The 20,963-nt window shown below is 44.8% G+C and overlaps 1 protein-coding gene across 1 annotated transcript; it reads right to left on the bottom strand.

Annotated features, from left to right (window-relative positions):
- Positions 1-5,427: 5,427 nt before the first annotated feature.
- LOC115105595 (neuronal acetylcholine receptor subunit alpha-9-like) lies at positions 5,428-20,396 on the bottom strand. The gene is made up of 6 exons (XM_029627808.2): positions 20,124-20,396; positions 11,382-11,527; positions 11,061-11,215; positions 9,317-9,563; positions 8,669-8,954; positions 5,428-7,854 (listed from the first exon to the last, which is right to left on the bottom strand). The coding sequence occupies exons 1-6, from the start codon at positions 20,182-20,184 to the stop codon at positions 7,064-7,066; spliced, it is 1,686 nt and encodes a 561-aa protein (XP_029483668.1). The 5' UTR covers positions 20,185-20,396; the 3' UTR covers positions 5,428-7,063.
- Between the last annotated feature and the right edge of the window lie 567 nt (positions 20,397-20,963).

Raw genomic sequence — 20,963 nt, 5'->3', positions numbered from 1 at the left:
AATGGACAGGTCAAGGCAGGCAGGGGTCAGTAAACCAGATGTGGAGCAACTGTACCAGACGGCAGGCAGGTTCAGGCTAGGCAGAGGTCAATAATCCAGAGGTGGGGCAATGGTACAGGCCAGCAGGCAGGCTCAGGGTCAGGGGCAGGCAGGCAGGCTCAGGGTCAGGGGCAGGCAGGCAGGCTCAGGGTCAGGGGCCGGCAGGCAGGCTCAGGGTCAGGGGCAGGCAGAGAGGTCAGGCAAGCGGGCTCAGAGTCAGGAAAGGCAGGGTCAAAACCAGGAGGGTGAGAAAAAGAGAGACTGGGAAAAGCAGGAGCTGAGATACAAAAACGCTGGTTGACTTGACAAACTGGCAACAGACAGAGACACAGGTATAAATACACAGGGGATAATGGGAAAGATGGGCGACACCTGGAGGGGGTGGAGACACTCACAAAGACAGGTGAAACATATCAGGGTGTGACAAGTGGTCTGTAATAACGCCTCTAAAAGTCTACAGATGGGTTCTACTAAGCTAACATATGGAATTGTTTTAAGATGGCCATACCATGGATCGTTTAGCTATTTGATTTTGAATTTTAGGTATAAAAAAAGAGTTGAATTTGGCATTTACTACTACAGCCCGTAAAAACTTGTTGAATAACACATTAGTAAATGGCAAAAAAAAGACAGACAAATAAATCATATGGAATAAGATTTAAGTGTCTGTCCTATATCTAGTAGCTATAAGAAAGCCCAGGATTTTTTCTTGTTTTTTTGGCCACATAAAGTATTCATATCCCTTGACTTATTCCACGTTTTATTATGTTACAGCCTGAAATTCAACATTTATTAAATATAGACACAACACCCCATAATGACAAATTGAAAACATGTTTTGTGCAAATGTATTGAAAATGAAATACATCTCATCTCATTTACATAAGTATTCACACCCGTGAGTCAATACATGTTAGAATTTGAATTATTCAAGCTCTGTCAAATTGCTTATTGATCATTTCTTGACAACCAATTTCAATTCTTGTCATAGATTTTAAATCAGATTTAAGTCAAAACTGTAACTCGGTCACTCAGGAACATTCACTGTCTTCTTGGTAAGCAACTACAGTGTAGATTTAGCCATGTGTTTTAGGATATTGTCCTTCTGAAAGGTGAATTCATCCCCCAGTATCTCACCCACCCAGTGTTCCTCTAGGATTTTACCCGTGCTTAGCTCCATTCCGTTTCTTCTTTATCCTGAAAAACTCCCCAGTCCTTAATGATTACAAGCATATCCATAACATGAAGCAGCCATCACTATGCTTAAAAATATGGAGAATGGTACTCAGTAATGTGTTGTATTGGATTTGCACCGAACACACTTTGTATTCAGGACAAAAAGTTAATTGCTTTGCCAAATTCTTTTGCATAATTACTTTAGTGCCTTGTTGCAAACAGGATGCATGTTTTGGAATTGTTTGTATTCGTTACAGGCTTCCTTCTTTTCACTCTGTCAATTAGGTTAGTATTTTGGAGTGACTACAATGTTGAGCGGGTTCCTTCCTCTCCGGCAAGTGAGTTAGGAAGGATGCCTGTATCTTTTTAGTGACTAGGTGAATTAATACACCATCCAAAGTGTAATTAATAACTTCACCATGCTCAAAGGGATATTCAATGTCTGCTTTTTTATTTTTGCGCATATACCAATAGGTGCCCTTTGCAAGACATTGGAAAACCTCCCTGGTATTTTGTTTGTGTGGGGTATAAAGATGAGGTAGTCATTCAAAAATCATGTTAAACACTATTATTGCACAGTGAGTACATGAAACTTATTATGTGTCTTGTTTAGAAATGTTTTACTTCTTCATTTATTAAGGCTTGCCATGACAAAGGGGTTGAATACTTATTGACTCAAGACATTTCAGCTTTTCGTTTTTAATGAATTTGTAAACATTTCAAAAATCATGATTCCACTTTGACATTATGGGGTATTGTGTGTAGGCCAGTGACAAAACAAATCTAAATGTAATCCATTTTAAATTCAGGCTGTAACACAACAAAATGTGGAAAAAGTCAAAGGGTGTCAATACTTTCTGAAGGTACTGTATTTAACGCCTTATTTTTGTTGGTACAAAACAACCTCCATACTTCCATTCATCTGTATGGGTTACCTTCAGACAAGTCCCATGACACTTGTGGGGGTCATAGAGCAAAACAGAGAACACCATCGTGTTCTTTCCATTGAGGGGTCATATTAATTAGTAGGCCACTGTTCGGACACTACAGACATTTTGTGAGAAGATCAATTTTCATCTCCTGGTCTGACAAACAGCGCTGTAGATCTGCAACTGTTGCCCTGATGCAGAAGGGCAACAAATCAAATCAAAGTTTGTCACATGCGCCGAATACAACAGGTGTAAACCTTACAGTGAAATGCTTACTTACAGGCTCTAACCAATGGTGCGGGAAAAAAGAAGGTATGTGTGTGTGTGTAGGTAAGTAAAGAAATAAAACACTAAAAAGACATTTGAAAAAGGAGTAGCAAGGCTATATAGACACCTGTTAGTCAGGCTTATTGAGGTAGTATGTACATACAGGTATCGTTAAAGTGACTATGCATATATGATGAACAGAGAGTAGCAGAAGCGTAAAAAGAGGGGTTGGCGGGTGGTGGGACACAATGCAGATAGCCCGGTTAGCCAATGTGTGGGAGCACTGGTTGGTCGGGCCAATTGAGGTAGTATGTACATGAATGTATAGTTGAAGTGACTATGCATAAAAGATAAAAAAGAGAGTAGCAGCAGAGTAAAAGAGGGGTTGGAGGGGGTACACAATGCAAATAGTCGGGGTAACCATTTGGTTACCTGTTCAGGAGTCTTATGGCTTGGGGGTAAAAACTGTTGAGAAGCTTTTTTGTCCTAGACTTGGCACTCCGGTACCGCTTGCCATGTGGTAGTAGAGAGAACAGTCTATGACTGGGGTGGCTGGGGTCTTTGACAATTTCTAGGGCCTTCCTCTGACACCGCGTGGTGTAGAGGTCCTGGATGGCAGGCAGCTTTGCCCCAGTGATGTACTGGGCCGTACACACTACTCTCTGAAGTGCCTTGCAGTCGGAGGCCGAGCAATTGCCGTACCAGGCAGTGATGCAACCGGTCAGGATGCTCTCGGTGTTGCAGCTGTAGAACCTTTTGAGGATCTCAGGACCCATGCCAAATCTTTTTAGTTTCCTGAGGGGGAATAGGCTTTGTCGTGCCCTCTTCACGACTGTCTTAGTGTGTTTGGACCAATCTAGTTTGTTGTTGATGTGGACACCAAGGAATTTGAAGCTCTCAACCTGCTCCACTACAGCCCCGGTGATGAGAATGGGGACGTGCTCAGTGCTCCTTTTCCTGTAGTCCACAATAATATCCTTAGTCTTGGTTACGTTGAGGGATAGGTTGTTATTTTGGCACCACCCGGCCAGGTCTCTGACCTCCTCCCTATAGGCTGTCTCGTCGTTGTCGGTGATCAGGCCTACCACTGTTGTGTCGTCAGCAAACTTAATGATGGTGTTGGAGTCGTGCCTGGCCATGCAGTCGTGGGTGAACAGGGAATACAGGAGGGGACTGAGCACGCACCCCTGGGGAGCACCAGTGTTGAGGATCAGTGTTGCAGATGTGTTGCTACCTACCCTCACCACCTGAGGGCAGCCTGTCAGGAAGTCCAGGATCCAGTTGCAGAGGGAGGTGTTTAGTCCCAGGATCCTTACCTTGGTGATGAGCTTTGAGGGTACAGCATTCTCACATAGGTGTTCCTTTTGTCCAGGTGGGAAAGGGCAGTGTGGAGTGCAATAGAGATTGCATCATCTGTGGATCTGTTTGGGCGGTATGCAAATTGGAGTGGGTCTAGGGTTTCTGGGATAATGGTGTTGATGTGAGCCATGACCAACCTTTCAAAGCACTTCATGGCTACGGACGTGAGTGCTACAGGTCTGTAGTCATTTAGGCAGGTTGCCTTTGTGTTCTTGTGTATGTTGACCTGTTTAAAGGTCTTACTCACGTCGGCTATGGAGAGCGTGATCACACAGTCGTCCGGAACAGCTGATGCTCTCATGCATGCCTCAGTGTTGCTTGCCTCGAAGCGAGCATAGAAGTGATTTAGCTCGTCTGGTAGTCTTGTGTCACTGGGCAGCTCGTGGCTGTGCATCCCTTTGTAGTCTGTAATAGTTTGCAAGCCCTGCCACATCCGACGAGCGTCGGAGCCAGTGTAGTATGATTTAATCTTAGCCCTGTATTGACGCATTGCCTGTTTGATGGTTCGTCGCAGGGCATAGCGGGATTTCTTGGAAGCTTCCGGGTTAGAGTCTCGCACCTTGAAAGCGGCAGCTCTCAAGGTTTCCTGTTTGCTTATTTCCTTATACAGCTGACTGAGTGCGATCTTAGTGCCAGCATCTGTCTGTGGTGGTAAATAAACAGCCACGAAAAGTATAGCTGAGAACTCTCTAGGAAAGTAGTGTGGCCTGCAGTTTATCACAATATACTCAACTTCAGGCGAGCAAAATCTAGAGACTTCCTTAGATTTTGTGCACCAGCTGTTGTTTACAAATATGCACAGATCGCCCCCCCTCGTCTTACCGGAGTGTGCTGTTCTATCCTGCCGGTGCAGCGTGTATCCCGCTAGCTGAATATCCATGTCGTCATTCAGCCACGATTCCGTGAAGCATAGGATATTACAGTTTTGGATGTCACATTGGTAGGATATTCGTGATCTTACCACGTCTAGTTTATTGTCCAACGATTGCACGTTGGTGAGTAATATTGACGGTAACGGCAGCTTTCCTAGTTGTCTTCTGCGGGTCCGGACGAGGCATCTGGCTCTTTGTCCTCTGTGTCGCTTCCTTTTGTGAATAATTGGGATGTCTGCCCTGTGGGGTGTTTGGAGAATATCGTGTGAGACCCGCTTGCTGCTGTTGTTGAAGAAATCTTCGTCTAATCTGGGTGAGTGATCGCTGTCCTGATATCCAGAAGCTATTTTCTTCCGTAAAATACGGTTGCGGAAACATTATGTACAAAACAATTTACAAATATCGAGAAAAACCCCCACATAATAGTACAATTGGTTAGGAGACCGTAAAACGGCGGCCATCTTCTCCGGCGCCATTTTGCTGCCAAGGCAGATTGAGAAGCAGCCCATTCAAAAAACTGATATCCCAATCTTAAATTGACAGATCTGATGGGGATTTTTGTATTATTTTCATTAGATTGGTGCACAGGTGCGTCAATAGACTAGTATTTTAAGCGGTCCGGTTCAAAGAGTCGCCATCTGAATTCAGCCTATGAAAACCCTGTTTTCAACCGTGTGTGTAGTTTGGGAGTGTATGTGAACGGTTGTCATCGTAAGCAGGATTAGTGTCTAAAGGAGATTACCCAGGACTCTCTGAATGGTTTTAAAATTGAGATTACATTTATTTTTCCAATTAATTCACAAAGCTCTAATGATGTTAAAGGGTTATTGGATTACACTACTACATGTCCTAATTTAGCTTCACGCTGGTTCTCTTTCATGTATCCTGTCCTATTCCTCACAACTGGAATGGATGAGTGTATAACAGTATTCCTTTCCCATTCATGGCTCACTGAAATGTTTATCTAGGCTTACAAAGTGGAAAAAGTCAGAGGGCTTTGAAAAGTATGAAATATTCAATACATTTAATGGCGTGGTTGCACATATGCTGCTATGCATTTTGGATACTTCTATATGGTACAAGACAAGTGATAAACATCAGATACATTATTCTTAAACATGGCCCATACCTATTATTTTAGCATTGTCATACTATACTGTATTTACACATCAAGTCTTCAAAAGTGTCAAGTGAGCACTCAGAGAAAGTGTGCACTTATAAAGTGCTGTGATTCCCATGCAGTGACTGGCAGGCCTGAGAAGTACACTTAACACACAATTGTCCAATGACACAGTCCATATGGAGTGTACTGGATTTTTCACATACAGTAAAAGGACAGAGAGCGGTTATATTATATTAATACAAAAAGAAGAGCGTGTGTGTGTGTGAACGTGTTTAACTCTTCTTGTTAAAGAAGAATAGTAAACTAACCAAAATTTGACCAATTAGGGACATTTTGTTAGTCCCCACGAGGTCAAATGCTATTTCTAGGGGGTTTAGGGTTAAGGTTAGAATTAGTGTTAAGGTTAGGAGCTAGGGTTAGTTTTAGGGTTAGTGTAAAGGTTAGGATTTTGGGTTAGGTTAAGGTTTAGGGAAAATAGGATTTAGAATGGGACTGAATTGTGTGTCGCTACAAGGTTAGCTGTACAAGACTGTGTGTGTGTGTGTGTGTGTGTGTGTGTGTGTGTGTGTGTGTGTGTGTGTGTGTGTGTGTGTGTGTGTGTGTGTGTGTGTGTGTGTGTGTGTGTGTGTGTGTGTGAAGAAGAGGACTGTACCTCTCTCAGTTTCTTCCTAGGTTCTTGCCTTTCTAGGTAGTTTTACCTAGACACCGTGCTTCTACATCTGCATTGCTTGCCCTTTGGGGTCTCAGGCTGGGTTTCTGTATGACCACTTTGTGACAAATGCTGATGTAAACAGGGCTTTATATATACATTTAATTGATTGATTGTTTGCATGTGTGTGTGTTGATAACAGTCTCAGGGTGGCAGAAGATTTGCTTTGGCTCCATTCCACAGATTAAGTGTGTTCCTGTCTCCTCTACAAATACTTTAGATCCACGTAGAAAACATATGTATGGTGGCGATACAGAGAAACTGCCAAGTTCCCCACCACTGTATCAAGAGATTATCCTCCAATTAATCCTCTTCATCACAGCCTTGGAACATAAACAGCTAGTATACTAGGTACAAAAACACATTTCCACATACACAGTATCTCCTGTGGTAAACTTGTGAATGGTTTAGTTGGCCGCTACTGCCCCTCGGAGTAGGATAATGTTGCCATTAGAAACTGAGCTAAGGTCTGTTTGGGATCCCCCTTAATGGTTAAGGTCAGTATTTGGGAAGGGTATGATCTGATCCTAGATCTGTGCCTAAGGGTAACTTGTACCCGGAGCCTTCTCCCTTTTCTCTCTGCACGTGCTCAGACAGCCTTGCCCATGATGAGGAGGCTCATGAGGAAGACCATGATGAAGAAGAGCCACATGAAGAGTCGGTCCATAACCTTGGCCACTTTCCTCCACTCACCCGTACGTCTCTGGGTAGAGCGCTGGTCGTGGTAGCAGCTGGCGATGTACTCGATGTTCCTGCATAGCCCTTGGTGCTGACACACACACTGGGCCCTCACCACCACCTCTCTCCTAACCCTAGCCTCTGCGTCTCCTAATGAACCTTTCCTTCTTTCTCCACCTCCTCCCACACAGTCTCTATCTCCTCCTCCACCTTTGCCTCTTTCTGCTTCTCCTCCTCCTCCTTTCTCACCTCCTGCTGCTCCCTCCTCCTCCTCTCCAGCATCTATACTCACAAACAGGTCGTCTTTCCACCAACTGGGCTCAAACGTTTGGTATGAGCCTCTTTTCATATTCAGTCTATCCCCCTCCTCTTTCTGTGTTTTTACGCCCACCCCAACCCCTTCCTCTCCACCCCTCCCTCCCAAGGACTCCCCATTCACATCCCAGTTGGTACTTCTGGTTTGGGGGTTGATATTGTGGTCAGGTGGGAGCTCGGGCGGGGCCCGTTTCTTGGGGATGCCGGTGAAGCAGTTCTCTCCCACCTCATAGACAAAGCAGATCCGTGCCAGGTAGTGCAGGATGAAGCGGCGGGCCCACTCAGGGACGGGACGCGCCTCCGGACCACAGTGATGGATGTTCATGATGAAGATGGTCAGGGCGGTCGACGCAGTGATCATCGTCATGGTAGCAATGTAGTACTTGCCTGTGGGGAAATAGTGATCAGCAATACAGTCAATTCCATGTATAACAACTCTCACACATTCAAACATAATCATCATTATTCAATGTAATGGTGTACATTGACTTACATAATATCAGTGCCTGCAGGATTCTAGACAGTGTTAAATAGACAGACAAGCATAATTGCTCCACAGAGGAAAGACAGAGTACAGGTTATCGAGTTGTGATTGCGGCACATTAAATTAGCTGGACAGCCACTATCGACTGGCCTCTGTACCGTTACATTGACATTATCCCACAAACACCAACACAATTTATCACTTTGCTGATACCTTCTTTATTGAAAATGTTTAAAAAAAACAAATGTATTCAAATCCTATTGCAAAAGTTCCTACTTCACTTTTGTTTTACTCTGCCTGCATCTCAATGTTGATTCAAAATGCATAAGCACTTTTTGCTTGTCCCTATACTATTTCACAATAAGAGATGGAATAATATACTGAATAAACATACAAAATATGCTTCTTCTGTATTCATAAGGTCTCCCTGCTCTGTATCACATCTCATCTATACAGTAGCCAGGCGATTCAATTTAGCAGCAGAGAGAGGCTGTATGAGGATGTTGTGCTGAGTAAGACCCATTAAATATTTACTAAGCATCTCTGCCTGTGAGTTTATGGGAGAAGACCTACAAAAGTCTCTGAGGAGAGCTAGTCAGTCTCAGTTAGTGTTGGAGAAGGAGATAAAATGGCCTCAAAAGCCCAGAGGAGTATATATTCTCTGATTGCTATACTCATGACACTCTCTCTCTGCCCATCTCTCGCCCCTTCTCTCACCTATGAGTGGTACGTTCTCCGAGGGTGGCATGCTCTCTGCCACTAGCAGCTGGAACACGGTCAGTGCCAGCAGCACGGTGACCCCCAGGGACACTTTCTCCCCAGAGTCAGCCGGTAGGTAGAAACCCAGCGGAGCCAGGAAGGAGATCATCATACAGGGGATGAGCAGGTTAAAGATGTAGAAGGAGGCCCTGCGTTTCAGGTGCAGGGTGTAGGTGATGTCTGGGTAGGGGTCCGAGCAGCAGCCGTACAGGATCACGTTCTTCTTGGCTGGCATGCCCAGAACCTATAGTTAGGATAGTATGGAATAGAATATAAATGAATGGCCTGCGCTGATCTAGCGGTTTAAGAACACTGATACTTTGAACCTCTGCCAGCATGGGTTCAAATCCAATCCAATGCTCTTTCAGCACACTCCGCCTATCTCTCTCTATCCTATCCAATAAACAAATAAAATACATGTATTGTGCATCGTTGAATAGAAACTTTGGAAACAACTAGATAAGACAAGTCATAAATGCAGAAGTGTTTTCAATCAATAAAGTGCAAATAGGGAATACATATTAGACTTTGCCCATACAAATATCAGCAAAAGCACTGCTATAAATAAAGGATTAAAAAAATTCTAAATTAACTAATAAATCTGACCTCCCACTCTACATTGGCCACGAAGTCGGCCAGGTCAGCACTGTCCAGAGCGTTGACCAGGTCCATCTGGTTGCCGTTGTGTGTCCAGGAGCCGAAGGTTAGGCGACACTGCTGGGCATCGAACGGGAAGAAGGACACATCCACGGAGCACGAGCTCTTAGTGATGGCCGGCTGGTCCCACATGATCTGTCCATCGTTACGGATCACCACATTGGTCTCCATGGAGCTGGCGAACTGGTCATCAGCACTGAGAGGAGGAGAGCAAGGCGAGAGGAAGGGAAAGTGTGTGAGTGAGAGGGGAGATTGAAGGGAAAAGGAGGAGTATGGAGGGAGGGAGGATAGAGGGGGAGAAGGAGGACAGGGATGGTGGGAGAAGGAGAGACGGAGGGAGGAAGGAAGAGAGGGAGAAGAGGCAGAGTGTGTGAGGAATTCATTGGTGAACAAAGAAGGCAATTAAAAGCATAGAAAATGTGTTCTTATCTACAATAGATACCGTCAAGTCACTAAAGACTCTTTAGAGGAGTGACTGGGAAAGGACAGAGAGCAGAAATGGAGGGAAGGAAGATGGGCATGGAGTGTCTCACAGAGAGACACAGGATGTGATGACGGTCAGGCAGGATGATTGAAAGATGATTGCCGGGGCTCAAGGAGAGTGGGGAGAGCAGGGGTGGAGCCCACCTCTCAGAGCCCACTTCTACACTCAGAAATATCACTACACTTCTGACCTTCATCACAGGGACTGGACTTAGAACTTTAATAGTCCTTACCCTAAAAGTGAGATTCTTCTCAGAAATCAAAGCTTAGGAACTGAATCTGCATTGCGTGGCATCCCCCTACTATCAATCGTCCTCCAACAGGGGTTTGGTAATTAAACATGTCAAGTGTTAGTTTAGGTATGGGATTAATCTCATGTAACACACAACATTTCTAGTGTCCAGATATTTCCAGGACAAATGATGTAGGAAGTCTAGCCTGTTGTAAAAGGATTACTGATTCAGTTGTAATAACAACAAAGGGAGATTAAAACATAACAAGACTGTGAAAGAATGAAGAGCTGGATTATTCCGCTGATACAGTGTTTCCCGAGAAAACCCTGTGCATCTAGGTTCGGGTGCTGGTTTAGGTAGGAACAACTAGTGTCCAAAAACAAGTTTAAAAACCGCATACTAGAAAAGACAGGCAACAAACCTTGTCTTTAGTTATATTTATTTTCCATTTAAGGTTAAAAAATGAAAAATAAATAGAAGTCAAGGTCAGTTGTCTGTATTTTCTAGTGTGCAGTTTTACAGTTGTTTTTGGAGAGTTTCCCAACTGTGGGCCAGGGTCCATTGGTGGGACAGGGCTGGTGTCTACTGCGTTATTGATTAAGACTTGAATCTGGCTAGAAACACTGTCAATGTTGAATTGGCACATTGCAGCAACGACAAACTTGAAAGGCTATAGGTGGCCATAAATCATAACAAGTGCCAAGAGATTTTCCTGACCAGGTGGCCTAACCAAGACAAACCCTGGCACTAGTCATGGTGCAACAACAAGAAAGTCCTGCTCCAATACACTGTGATGAGCATCAGAAGTAGACTGGTTGCCTGGACACCCCATGAGTAACGGCTTTTAGGGTGTCCAGCTTGTGTCCATGGCAACACAACAGAAATTTGACGATGAGGGTGAAGAAGAGGAGTATGAGGAAGAGGACAACAAACCCGTGCAGGGAGAACCGATGTGTCTCAATACCAGCCAGACCTACTTGTTATATAGGACAATATCAGGCCTCCATACATAACTACTAGGTATACGGATGGTATCAAGACCATCGTAGTCCTCCTTCTTCCAAGTGAGGTAGGCGTCCGTCCACACCTGCCGGATCCACAGGTACGTGGTCAGGATCTGGTTACGCTCATCCTGCAGAAAAACACACACAGGTAAAGAGACAACAGGTACTGAAACACACAGGTCCATTGACTACAGGTACTGAAAACATACAGAAATGGTCGAATCAGAGGAGGCTGAGGTGTGCATGTGATGTGGGGTCATCATGGTGACCTTGTGCATGTGTTTGTGTGTTTACCATGTCGATTATCTGTGAGAGGGTGATCTGCAGTGTGACATTGATGATGTGGTCCGTGTCCTCCACTGGTCTCAGAGCGTTGGTGTAGTTAGCGAACAAATCAGTCAGCAACTTTTGAGCATACCTCCCATGAGCACCAAGACTCACTGCCACACAGAGAGAGAGAAAGACAGGGGGGGGTATATTATTCAATATTTAAATCCAAGCCTCAGTTTCTCAAAGGAATGGGAAAAATTGGCTCTGCAGTATCCTAGCTCAATTAACCTTAGAGCAACCTTGGAATCCACTTAATGATGTCCAGTCATTTGATAAGCTGATCACAAAGCTAGCTCTACATGTCTGGCTGGTCCCCCATGCATGACTCACGACAGTCATTCCATTTGATAATGTTACAGTATCTTTTGGTTAGGCTTCTTCCTATATGTAGGCACATTTAAGGTATTGCCCTTTTGTGCGGTTGCCCTTTAACTGCAGGGTCACTGGCAGAAGCCCTGCTCCAGATGTTCTCCCTTAATCGCTGCATTGATGGAACTGGTGGGAAGTCCTGCAGTCTCTCAAGCCTTTCTTGAAAGAGTTCCTGTAGGGGTTTGGGCCAGCTTCTTGTGGTCCCTTAATATTTGGATTTTGGTTTGGCAAGAAACACACAAACAATGGCAACACTCATGTTTCTAAACCGTATGTTAATTTTTTGTTATTTAGAAATTCAATTTGACAGAGACAGACCGAGGGTGAGAGAGAAAGTGACAAGGGAGATGGAGACAGAGAAAGGGGAAATGTTAGAGAGTTTAACAGGGAGAAGTAAACAGAGGTGAAAAGGACAAAAAGATTAGGGGTGACTTTAGCGTGAGGGGAGGAAAGAGAGAAAGGGTTGGAGGAATGGAGGGAAGGAGTTAATTACTCAACGCACGGAAGAGAAACGCTGGATATATGAGAGAGAAGGAAAGAGAGGGGGAACGGGGAAGGAGAGGGGGAACGGGGGAAGGAGAGGGGGAACGGGGAAGGAGAGGTGGAACGGGGAAGGAGAGGGGGAACGGGGAAGGAGAGGGGGAACGGGGAAGGAGAGGGGGAACGGGAAGGAGAGGTGGAACGGGGAAGGAGAGGGGGAACGGGGAAGGAGAGGGGGAACGGGGAAGGAGAGGGGGAACGGGGAAGGAGAGGTGGAACGGGGAAGGAGAGGGGGAACGGGGAAGGAGAGGGGGACAGAGGCAGATAAGCGGAAAGTTCATTACAAACAGTAAATGAGATAGTGTGTCCATCTGGAACGGCTAAATCCCTGTCCATTCACTTCCTACTGTAGACAGCACAGCGCAGCACAGGCACAGGCACAGGCACGCCCTGTGTGCCACTACAACCACCACTGCAGAAAGTTAGACACAATCAGTGCCTCTACACTTACTACTGCCAAACATTATTGTCACTCAATCTCAAACAATGCATGTGTGTGTGTGTCTGTACATGTAACAAATCAGTGTGTGTGTGTGTGTGTGTGTGTGTGTGTGTGTGTGTGTGTGTGTGTGTGTGTGAGACGACCCTCCCACTCTTGTCTGCCGTATTCTGTCTTTGTTCTTGTTTCCTTATTAGGATGCCGGTGGGCGGAGTTGGGAGGGTCGTCAGCTACATGGGAAACACCTGGGCCAGGTGTCTCCCAGGATAAATAGACCTCTTCCACATTCATGGAGGAGACTCTCTCCATGCAGACACCTTTGTAGATTGTGTTGTGGTTCTTGGTGACTTTTTGTTTGTTTGTTTGCATTGGCACCTTTCAACACCCTGCATTATCACATTCATGCATGCAAAACACTCACTTACACTACTGATTACTGATTACACACACCATTGTATATTTTCCTTAGTTGCTTTAGTTAATAAATATATATTTTGTTACTCCTTATCTCCACGTTGTCTCCCTTTGTTACGGGCTTTGAGAGAGAGAGCGAGAGAGAGAGACCCGCTAATGCTAAAAATCAATTAAAATCCAACAACCACCTGAAAGGAAGTGATTCCCAAACCTTCCATAACAAAGCCATCCCCTACAGAGAGATTAACCTGGAGAAGAATTATCTAAGCAAGCTGGTCCTGGGGCTCTGTTCACAAGCACAGAGTCCCAGGACAGTAACACAATTAGACTCAACCAAATCATGAGAAAACAAAGATATAATTACTTGACACATTGGAAAGACTTAACAAAAATACAGAGCAAACTAGAATTGGGTGAAATACCACAGTGTGCCAGCACAGCAGCAATATTTGTGACCTGTTGCCACAAGGAAAAGGGCAAACAGTGTAGAACATATGTTTATTTTCCCTTTTGTACTTCAACTATTTGCAGATTGTTACTACACTGTATATAGCCATAATATGACATTTTACATGTCTCTATCCCTTTGGAACTTTTGTGAGTGTAATGTATACTGTTCATTTTTATTGTTCATTTCACTTTTGTTTATTATCTATTTCATTTGCTCTGGCAATGTAAACATGTGTTTCCCATGCCAATAAAGCCCTTTGAATTAGGAGGGAGGGAGAGAGAGAGGGAGAGAGGAGAGAGAGAAGAGAGAGAGAATAGAGAAAGAGAATGTAGTTAAAATAAGACTTGGTGGCCTGATTACCCATCTGCAGTACTGTACATGTGTGAATGTCATAGAGCCTCTGTAATATCCTGTACATACACCATGGATTGCATGTCAACCAACAAGAGGACCTGGTTACAGCACCAACCACATCTGTGAACCAGGCCATCACTGTAAACCTACCCCCTCATCACATAGCATTCATCCCATAACCTCAACCCCTATCCCCGAGCCCATAATGACTAGGTTCCCACAGTTTCCCTGGTCACGTCACACAGTAAATAAGCGGCAGTGTTAAGGATTGGAGGTTGGCTCTGGGTAGAGCTACGTTGCATGTAAAGCTGACCAGATGCGGCTGTTCGCCTTAAGTTAAAGAGACAGTTCACCACTAAATCAATGTTTGTCAGGTGTTGTCATACTTCAAAAGTGATCTAAAGTCCACTCATTATTCCATACCATCTTCTGTGTAAATCACACATTCAGAAAAATCTCTATACCTCAAATCCAAATGAATGGGAACGATGAGACCAATCTAATTGCAGCGATATTGGGGTTGAACTACAACCTTTTGTCTGTACAGTTGGTGCAGCATTATACAGGGAACTTGCTGTCCTTGATCAAGTTCCTGAACGTTACCCCAACTGATGCATCATCAGTGACACAGAGGGGGAATTATTTTTTTGGTACCATGGGGTGCCTATACATCTAGTCTAAAAGAGTACAGGAGGGGCATTATGGCTCCTTCGCAGTGCTCTTAAGGACTTGAGTAGCTACTCCATCATTTTCTAATCCATATAGTGTGGTGTGTGTTGCCACAAGTCATCATACATCTGTGAGTAGCTTCTTCAGTCTGCTGATTCATGGCATTTTATTTATATTCATAGATAGTATTTACTTGTCCTGCCTTGGGAGCCTGTAAACTCAGCATAAGAATGTGAAAGTTACCTTGACTGTGTCACCTATAAAAGTTAAACATTGTTCTAGCCTCTCATACAGAAAACTCTGTATCTGTCTCAGTGTGACTGTGAGTGCACGTGTTCGTGCTTAATGGTTGGATGCTCTTCATCATCTCACACATTGTGCAAAATGGCTTGCTGCTCTAATACTGTGTATGTGTGTGTGTGTGTGTGTGTGTGTGTGTGTAATAATGTACTAGTAAAACTTACTTTGAGATTCTATAATTATGTCCACCTGTGTGTTGCCTGTATTGTTGCCGTGACATTGATTGCCATTGCCTCCTACGCACACTAAAGAAGGTCTTTATACCCTAAATGTTTGGCGACAATACAAATAAGTTCTGTCCTATTTTTGTTCTGTGTAATAATGTGTATGGCACACAGAGTGGTCCATTAACATGTTTATCTGCTTCTGAGATCAGTCAGCACCCCATCAGCAGCTCACTGGCTGTCATAGCCCCATTCTCTCTCAGTCCAGCTCAGCATCCATCTCTGTGCCAGTATAAAGTGCTGCAGCCACACTGCAGAGGGCTGCTGTCCCACTACTACATTCACTGGGCCACAGCACACTCTCTCTCTCTCAGCTCCTAATGGAACAGCAGGTTTACTCATCTGTTCTTTAGTTCCTCGTTCTCCTCATTGTTTCTATCCCTCTTATGTGTTCTCTCTCTCAGCTCCTAATGGAACAGCAGGTTTACTCATCTGTTCTTTAGTTCCTCGTTCTCCTCATTGTTTCTATCCCTCTTATGTGTTCTCTCTCTCAGCTCCTAATGGAACAGCAGGTTTACTCATCTGTTCTTTAGTTCCTCATTCTCCTCATTGTTTCTATCCCTCTTATGTGTTCTCTCTCTCAGCCACTGTACTCACCTTTCCTTCTCATTCTCTCCTTCACTCTCGTTATCTCAGTTACGCTCTCTCCACCTCTCTCTATTTCTCCCTCCTCTCTCTCTCTCTCTCCCTCTCTCTATTTCTCCCTCCTCTCTCTCTCTCTCTCTCTCTCTCTCCACCTCTCTCTATTTCTCCCTCCTCTCTCTCTCTCTCTCTCTCTATTTCTCCACCTCTCTCTATTTCTCCCTCCTCTCTCTCTCTCTCTACCTCCACCTCTCTCTATTTCTCCCTCCTTTCTCTCTCTCTCTCCCTCTCTCTATTTCTCCCTCCTTTCTCTCTCTCTCTCTCTCCACCTCTCTATTTCTCCCTCCTCTCTCTCTCTCTCTCTATTTCTCCACTTCTCTCTATTTCTCTCTCTCTCTCTCTCCACCTCTCTCTATTTCTCCCTCCTCTCTCTACCTCCATCTCTCTCTTTCTCTCTCTCCACCTCTCTATTTCTCCCTCTCCACCTCTCTATTTCTCACTCTCCACCTCTCTCTATTTCTCTCTCCTCTCTCTCTCTCTCTCTCTCACCTCTCTCTATTTCTTTCTCTCCACCTGTCTCTATTTCTCCCTCCTCTCTCTCTCTCTCTCTCTCTCTCTCTCGTCCTCCACCTCTCTATTTCTCTCTCTCCACCTCTCTCTATTTCTCCCTCCTCTCTCTCTATTTATCTCTCTCCACCTCTCTCTATTTCTCCCTCCTCTCTCTCTCTCTCTCTCTCTCTCCACCTCTCTCTATTTCTCCCTCCTCTCTCTCTCTCTCTCCACCTCTCTCTATTTGTCCCTCCCCTCTCTCTCTCTCTCTCTCTACCTCTCTCTATTTCTCCCTCTCCACCTCTCTCTATTTCTCCCTCCTCTCTCTCTCTCTATTTCTCCCTCCTCTCTCTCTCTCTCTCTCTATTTCTCCCTCCTCTCTCTATCTCCCCACCTCTCTATTTCTCCCTCCTCTCTCTATTTCTCCTCTACCTCTCTCTATTTCTCTCTCTCCACCTCTCTCTATTTCTCCCTCCTCTCTGTCTCCACCTCTCTCTATTTCTCTCCCTCCACCTCTCTCTATTTCTCCCTCCTCTCTCTCTCTCTCTCCACCTCTCTCTATTTCTCCCTCCTCTCTCTCTCTCTCCACCTCTCTCTATTCCTCCCTCCTCTCTCTCTCTCTCTCCACCTCTCTCTATTTCTCTCTCTCTATTTCTCCCTCCTCTCTCTCTCTCTCTCTCCACCTCTCTATTTCTCCCTCCTCTCTCTCTCTATTTATCTCTCTCCACCTCTCTCTATTTCTCCCTCCTCTCTCTCTCCACCTCTCTCTATTTCTCTCTCTATTTCTCCCTCCTCTCTCTCTATTTCTCCCTCTCTCTCTCTCCACCTCTCTCTATTTCTCCCTCCTCTCTCTCTCTCTCTCTCTCTCTCTCTCTACCTCTCTCTATTTCTCTCTCTCCACTTCTCCCTCCTCTCTCTCTCTCCACCTCTCTCTATTTCTCCCTCCTCTCCCTCTCTCTCTCTACCTCTCTCTATTTCTCCCTCCTCTCTCTCTCTCTCCACCTCTCTCTATTTCTCCCTCCTCTCTCCCTATCTCTAGAAAAGCAGGTTCAGTTGTTTGGTGGGTTCATGAGGTGTGAGTTTAGTCAGCGTTTTTCTCCAGCATTAATCTAAGGGCCCTGGTGCTAACGGACCATCACATGCCAGCTGGCAGACACTTGTCTAACTACCTACTGTATTGCCCAAAGTGCACATAACACACGGACATGAGAGGGAACATACACATGGAGAAACCCATATGCATGTACCAACTAGCACACACATGCACAAACACATGTAGGCCTACTGTAGAGCCTAACAAAACATACATAAGAGTAGACATTACACAGTATTGGCTGGTTTCCCAGATATAGATAAAGACTAGTCCTGGAATAAGAAGAACTGTCTGAGTGTGTATTGTCAGACTGACAGGGCCGGGTTGTATTATCTGTCCCATCATGCCATGAGGCAGTGAAGCGTCAAAGCCTGTACTCCTACCCTGCCAGAGGCTTTGTGGGATTATTTGCTATAATCCCGCTCATGCCCTTCACTGTACCATCTCTCCTCTAGCATCTGGACACACACACACACACACTGACACGCACACACACCAGCCACTCCTTGAAGGCAGGGAGCACTCTGGCATCAACTCTAACGGTAGTTTCAGAAGCCCAGACCTCATCTACACTAACTCTGGGTCATCACCATCTGGTCATAGAACTTAAACGCTTTCTAACCACAAATCATTTTTTTAATCACTAACCCTAATTTTAAACCTAACCTTAATCCTAGGTCACATAATTCTTATCATTAAAGTGATACTGCCAATTTTTACATTTGATTTTGTTTAACTTTTTACTGAATTTGACCCCGACCCTAATATCTCTATTCTCTCCTCTGACTGTGTGAAGTGATTGAAAATGCACAACATAATCAGAACAAGATGCCAACTATTTAGGATCCATACTGTGGGTGTGTCAGTGCGTGCGTGAGCCCAGGGACGTCCTGATGATTCATTATTAATGAACAAGGGTGAAGGAAGTCCCTGTAGCCTCTCTCTGGGTGTACGCTGTAGGGAATAGTAAACACTCATTATTTACACACAAGAAGGTCAGAGGAAAGGTCTCTCACGTAAACACAACACTATTTTTCTCTCTCTCTCCTCTCCTCTCCCCCTTTACATCTACCTCGTCCTCTTCGACTCGCTCCCTCTCCTCTCCCTTTACCACTCCTTGTCCCCTCCCTCTCTCCTCTCCTCTCCCTTTACCACTCCTTGTCCCCTCTCCCACTCATTGTCCCCTCTCTCCCTCCCTCTCCTCTCCCTTTACCACTCCTTGTCCCCTCCCTCTCTCCCTCTCCTCTCCATTTATCACTCTTTGTCCCCTCCCTCTCCTCCTCTACATCTACCTCGTCCTATTAGACTCGCTCCCTCTCCTTTCCCTTTTACCACTCCTTGTCTCCTCTCCCACTCCTTGTCCCCTCTCTCCCTCACTCTCCTCTCCCTTTACCACTCCTTGTCTCCTCTCCCACTCCTTGTCCCCTCTCTCTCCTATCCCTTTACCACTCCTTGTCCCCTCAATATCTCCTCTCCCCCTCTACATCCTCCTCTACATCTACCTCGTCCTATTCGACTCGCTCCCTCTCCTTTCCCTTTACCACTCCTTGTCTCCTCTCCCACTCCTTGTCCCCTCTCTCCCTCCCTCTCCTCTCCCTTTACCACTCCTTTACCTCCCTATGTCCACTCCCTCTTCTTTCCTGGAAAGAAACATTAGTGATATTGATTCTTACAAATTGAGGCTACCAATTAAACAAACAAAAAACATTTTAAAAAAACAGGAAGAGCAACTATCAAAGTCCTTGAGACTATTGGTTTTAATTTCTTATGGGCAATGTATTGATACGGAAGTCTTTGACCATAGAGTCCAGACCCTGTCATCTTCTCGGTTCTCCTCTTCCTCTCTTTTTTCCCCCTTCATTCATATCTTCTCTTGTCTCCTGTCAGTATGTGCATGACCAGGCATGAGTCTGGGTCAGAGGTCACTGGGATGATAGCATTAACCTGTTGATAGTGGCAGATATCACGTGTCCAGACAACAGTGTAATTCTCTCATCTGATCTGATCTCTTTGTGTGTGTGTGTGTGTGTGTGTGTGTGTGTCTTCTCTTTCAGCCCAGTGGTCACGTCAGAACACACTCTCACTGCAGGTTTAAGCACCAGATGGTTAAGATTAACAGGGGATGATATGGAAAAGAGAGAGCGATAGATAAATAAATGATGAGGAACAGCTTGCCACGAGTACAGCAATCAGGTATTAATTAAGAAACACACCATAATCTCCACAGCTTTGTGAAGAGTGAAACCAGCAATAATACCAAAAGGGTCAGGCACTATGACATGGTAGCCCATCAAGTAATATCAGGTTAACTCCATATTTCCATCCCAGTGGGATAAAACACTAAATTCTCATCCTGAAATCACCAACACAGAGTGTGTAGTCCCATGCATGCCATTTTATCCTGTCCACCTTTGCCTGTAAATAAATCTGTGAGGTATAGTTTATACATTAATTCATCATCCAATGTGACCATAGCTCGTCTGCCACATTTTCAATGTGAGGTCAGTTAGGTCACTATACTGTAGGTGGCATTTTATAACACTGGGAAAACATGAAATAGCCTACTTACTGTAAATTAGTCTACCGACTGACTAAAGTGAGGAAATTTGCCCTCAAAGTCTATTCCGTATTTGAAACTGATTTAAGCCATGGATAAGCAATCAGAACCTTCTCTGTAATGCAATTCGTGTTGTCAGTTTGTTAAGCAACAAAGAGCACGTACCTGGAAGAAAACTTACACCGATGAAGAACAGCAACATAGGAAATAAGCTCCATAGATGCATGGCTTTGAACTGGCACAATGTGCCGCTTTTTGCTTGATCCAGCAGGCAGAAGAGGAGCAAAATAGTCACCTACGTCTGAGATACCGTCCTAAAGCGATTGAAAGATTATTTGCCGTATCTATCGATTTTAGCGCAACACTGAAACGCGCCGCGAAGAGACAGCTGCGCACACAGAGCTGATTATGGATGGACTGCTGCTGTGTCCAGTTGCATCGTTTTTTCCCTCCCGCGCTGTGGTGAGCGACAAACATGTTGCAACAGAACACGTGCTTGTATATAATGTGCACACTTAAATGTACATGCGATACTTTAAATAGGTTTGAAACCTCGAGGTGCTGACTGTTAACCCTTTATAATCACTGTGATTTAAGGAATACCTAGGATAGGATAAAGTAATCCTTCTCACCCCCCCCCCCCCTAAAAGATTTAGATGCACTATTGTAAAGTGGCTGCTCCACTGGATGTCATAAGGTGAATGCACCAATTTGTAAGTCGCTCTGGATAAGAGCGTCTGCTAAATGACTTAAATGTAATGTAATGGTAAATGTGATTATTATTTGACCCTGCTGGTTATCTATGGACGTTTCAACATCTTGGGAGAACGATCTAGCCTTAATGGCCATGCAGGCTACTCTTATAATCTCTACTGACAGTCGGAAGAGGACTGGCCACCCCTCAGAGCCTGGTTCCAATCTAGGTTCCTGCCTTTCTAGGGAGTTTTCCCTAGCCACCGTGCTTCTGCATCTGCATTGCTTGCTCTTAGGGGCTTTAGACTGGGT

The sequence above is a fragment of the Oncorhynchus nerka genome, linkage group LG22, assembly GCF_034236695.1.
Source record: "Oncorhynchus nerka isolate Pitt River linkage group LG22, Oner_Uvic_2.0, whole genome shotgun sequence".
NCBI classification, from domain to species: Eukaryota; Metazoa; Chordata; class Actinopteri; order Salmoniformes; family Salmonidae; genus Oncorhynchus; species Oncorhynchus nerka.
This window is presented reverse-complemented; position numbering and strand designations above follow the sequence as displayed.

Bases quoted from the DNA above. Each gene is read 5' to 3' on its own strand.
- LOC115105595 (XM_029627808.2), bottom strand. From the start codon at position 20,184: ATGCATCTATGGAGCTTATTTCCTATGTTGCTGTTCTTCATCGGTGTA. The intron at 9,564-11,060 runs GTAGGTCTGGCT...TCCTCCTCTCAG, and splicing joins GATATTGTCCTATATAACAA to TGCTGATGACCAGTTCGCCA. The intron at 7,855-8,668 runs GTGAGAGAAGGG...ATTTCCCCACAG, and splicing joins GGAGAACGTACCACTCATAG to GCAAGTACTACATTGCTACC.